This window comes from Fopius arisanus, unplaced genomic scaffold (genome assembly GCF_000806365.1).
Source record: "Fopius arisanus strain USDA-PBARC FA_bdor unplaced genomic scaffold, ASM80636v1 scaffold00032, whole genome shotgun sequence".
Taxonomy (NCBI): domain Eukaryota; kingdom Metazoa; phylum Arthropoda; class Insecta; order Hymenoptera; family Braconidae; genus Fopius; species Fopius arisanus.
Genome location: NW_011887771.1, coordinates 1,268,009 through 1,271,560, shown reverse-complemented (window position 1 = coordinate 1,271,560; position 3,552 = coordinate 1,268,009). Strand labels below are relative to the sequence as shown.

General features: G+C 37.7%; 1 protein-coding gene across 1 annotated transcript; it reads left to right on the top strand.

Moving 5' to 3' along the window:
* The first annotated feature begins 527 nt into the window (after positions 1-527).
* On the top strand, positions 528-3,270 carry LOC105265862 (glutamate receptor). The gene is made up of 8 exons (XM_011303632.1): positions 528-898; positions 980-1,479; positions 1,603-1,929; positions 1,999-2,158; positions 2,218-2,426; positions 2,511-2,603; positions 2,668-2,831; positions 2,891-3,270. Exons 1-8 carry the CDS (start codon positions 739-741, stop codon positions 3,141-3,143), a joined length of 1,866 nt encoding a protein of 621 aa, XP_011301934.1. The 5' UTR covers positions 528-738; the 3' UTR covers positions 3,144-3,270.
* Positions 3,271-3,552: the final 282 nt, after the last annotated feature.

The following is a 3,552-nucleotide window of genomic DNA, read 5'->3' as shown; positions in this document are numbered from 1 at the left end:
CATAATGCTGATGCATTCAGTACTCTCCACTAGAAAGAATCGATTCTGCATCACTACACGTTTAAAATCATGAATTTCGATTATGTTTCAATAGATACAAAATAAAACCCCTCATTCACAGAATAAATGTCTCCTTTTCTTCTCTGTGATTAAATTTATAGATACTCATAGAAATATTGATCATGAGATATTGTACATGAAGTACGGCTAACGTTAACTGACGGCTGAGGAAATACATCGTATTATAAAATCGATGGCATAAACACTCGAGTTTGATTGAGGATCTCCACACGTCACCATAACTAATCATAAATACGAGATTTCCGTCGTCGTTGGACAGTTGTTGAGTCTCGACTGTTGATTCAGTAATTACTCTAGACAAGTACCGGAAAACAGCAACCACTAAGAGCATCATCTAGTTTTATATAAAAGGAGAGTCCATCAGATTTGACCAGTTCCTCATCGGCACTCATCAAGACGATTACTACCATCATTTTGCCCAAGAAAACCCCTAGTTTGAAAAAAAATTCTTGATTGATTGATTGACTGACACATTATCATACTACTCCAATGTAAAAATATGATGAACAACCGGAAGTGTCTGATAAAATCGAAGTGATTGTGAAAAATCAATACTATCTTTCCCTCGAGATAAAATTCGAATCGGTCCCTGAGACTCAGCCAATTCGCTGTCAATTGGCGTCGACAGCACTTCCAATTGTCATTTAATAAAAAATAATGAAGTTTGCCATATTGATGCTGTGTCTGACCATTGTGCACTCTTCATTCTTGTCAAATGACATAGCAAAGATGAAGTACTACAGATCATTGATTGATCACCTTCACAGAGAGAACTACGCTAAAGGAGTTTTAATAATATCAAATGTAGATTATAACTGTAAGTACAGTGAATTAAACAACAGCTAAATCAATCTAAGTCTTCCAAATTGTTGAATTGTTTCATCAACATGAATTGCAGGTTTTGACGAGATGACCTTCTGGCACGAGACATCGAGAAAAATGTCCAATCGGGGAATTGCAACGGACATCGTGAACTTCAAAGTCTTAAAGCAAAATTTACCCTTCTATACTAATCAAATTAGACACATACTGTTTGTCATTATTATCCAGAACATGGATGAAGTGAATCTTTTCGCTGAAATCAACTTCAATTCGAATTGGAGCGAGAGCCCATGGGTGATACTGTTCTCAGGAAACAATAACCAAGATGTTTGTGAATTTTGTCGTGAACCGCATAGAAACGTGTTCAATTTGAAATTCAATTCAGATATTGTTGTTGTCTGTTGTAACTCGACTGATATCAATGAATGGTGGTCGGCCACTGGTGATTATACTCAGGTACGAAAATTGGCCCAGTGCATTGATGAGGAACGAGGGATCGAGTGGTTTCCGAAAAAGTCCCTATATGAACGCAGAACCTCTCTGGAAGGTCGACCACTCCGAATTGGAATAGTCAAAGTAAATGATGAAATAGAACCTTAAATGCTCGATACTGATCATTCGATCCGACAATTGATCAATTTCCTAGCAAGAATCCTCTTATGAACGCCGAACCTCTCTATATAAACGAATTTTTTGCAGCGATCCACTGACATTTGGATAGATCAGGGTGATTTTAATGGATATTTGGGAAAAGTTTTGAAAGCCCTGTCCCAGCTGATGAACTTCACGATATCAACTGTGATAAGTGAACACTCCTACGGAACCTGGGATCCTGAATTATCAGAATGGACGGGTGCTCTGGGAAGACTCCAGCGAAATGAAGTTGACATGGTTGTTTCATCATTCATAATGACTGCAGACCGTTTCCGTGTGGCCGATTTTACCATTCCCACTGTCTACGAGAACTCACGATTGTACTTTAAAAAACCTGGAGTGACAACCGTACAATGGAATGCCTACTTCAAGGTATCCAACAACTCTTTCTGCCGTAACACAATTCAGATAAACTTTTCAAATCAGATGTTTCATCGGCAGGCATTCAGCACAGATGTCTGGCTTGTGATAATTGCTCTGATTCTCATAGTGCCTCTCCTCCTGACTATCATCCAATCTACTGAAAGATTATGTTTTTTTCCGCTAGTCTTCGAGCATTATCTATCTGTCTGGGGTATTTACTGCCAGCAAGGACTGCCAGGTAAGAGAGAAAAGCCTGAGTGATAGGTTAATATTAACTGGAAGAAACGTTTTTGATAGAACTACCCGAAAAAACACCCTTGAGAATAGTCTATACATCAGCATTTCTATCTGCTCTGATTATCACCATGGCGTATTCCGCGTCCCTAACGAGTTTCCTCGCTGTCTCTCTATCACCTTTGCCGTTTAAGACAATGGATGAATTTGCCAAGCTGGGAACTTACGAATTAATAGCCATCATTGACAGCGCCGATTACGTTTGGTTAAAGGTACATTGATGAACCGAGAAGAGCCAGAATTAGTTGAATTGTTGAAATTTCCTTTCTCAATCACATTTGACAGTTATTTTGCAGGAGTACCGTGGAAAACAAGTGGAAAAATTAGTGAAAAAACTCATAAAGCCACGAGAATTACACCCTCAGAGTATCCCTGAAGGATTCCTACAGGTCTGAATAATCAATAATCATGCTCAACGATTGTGGAGTAATTGATTTGAATTTATATCAATAGATTTGTAAAGAGAAAGTGGCATTTCACACCACGTACGAGTACCGAGAGGGTTACAATATTCCTTACATTCCCTGTGAAATCGCATTCGTCAAGACTCGAAAGGTTCAAGCATCAGGGGTACTGATGCCCCATCGGAGCGAGTTCACAGCCTACGTAAATCACTGGTGAGTGAGTGGAATAGAATATCCAAGAGTAAATGATCGAAATGATTTTTTTTTTCAAGTATTCAACGATTGAAGTACAGCGGACTGCTTGATCGATGGAAAAAAGAGTTTATACGCCGAACAAACAAACTACCGGAGATTTATCATCCATCAGTGCCGCTGGATGGTGTCACACCGGTTTTGGGTATTTTGACTGCTGGAGTCCTAATCGCGATTATTGTTTTATCGATCGAACGAATTGTTCATCGCAGCCGATTACGACATAAACAAATAAATATCCTACATGCGAAACCGTTACAACGTATCTCCTAGATTCTCGGGATATTCATCAAATCTCAGTAATTTCAAAATGCAATTGATTAATGCTCGACTTTAGATTAAACACAATAAAAAACATCAATACTTCTCAATTTACTCAAATCGAAAAATTTTTTATAATTCTCAGTAAATCAATAATTATTAATCATCATTGTAAACGAATAATATAAATTAAATGTGTGACAACGCCATTTGTTCAACATAAAAATTATTATTTTTCTTTCCCCAGATCTGGTAAAAAAAAAATATATTTCCAATTTGAACAAATATTTCCCACATTATTTTATATCTGCATTTATTTTGCCCGCAAAAGTGCCTTCCAAAAATTAATCATTGCATCGGAAAACAAGTTGATGTTTAGTATTGTGACACTGTCGAGGGAAATTGCGATAAACAATGTGTT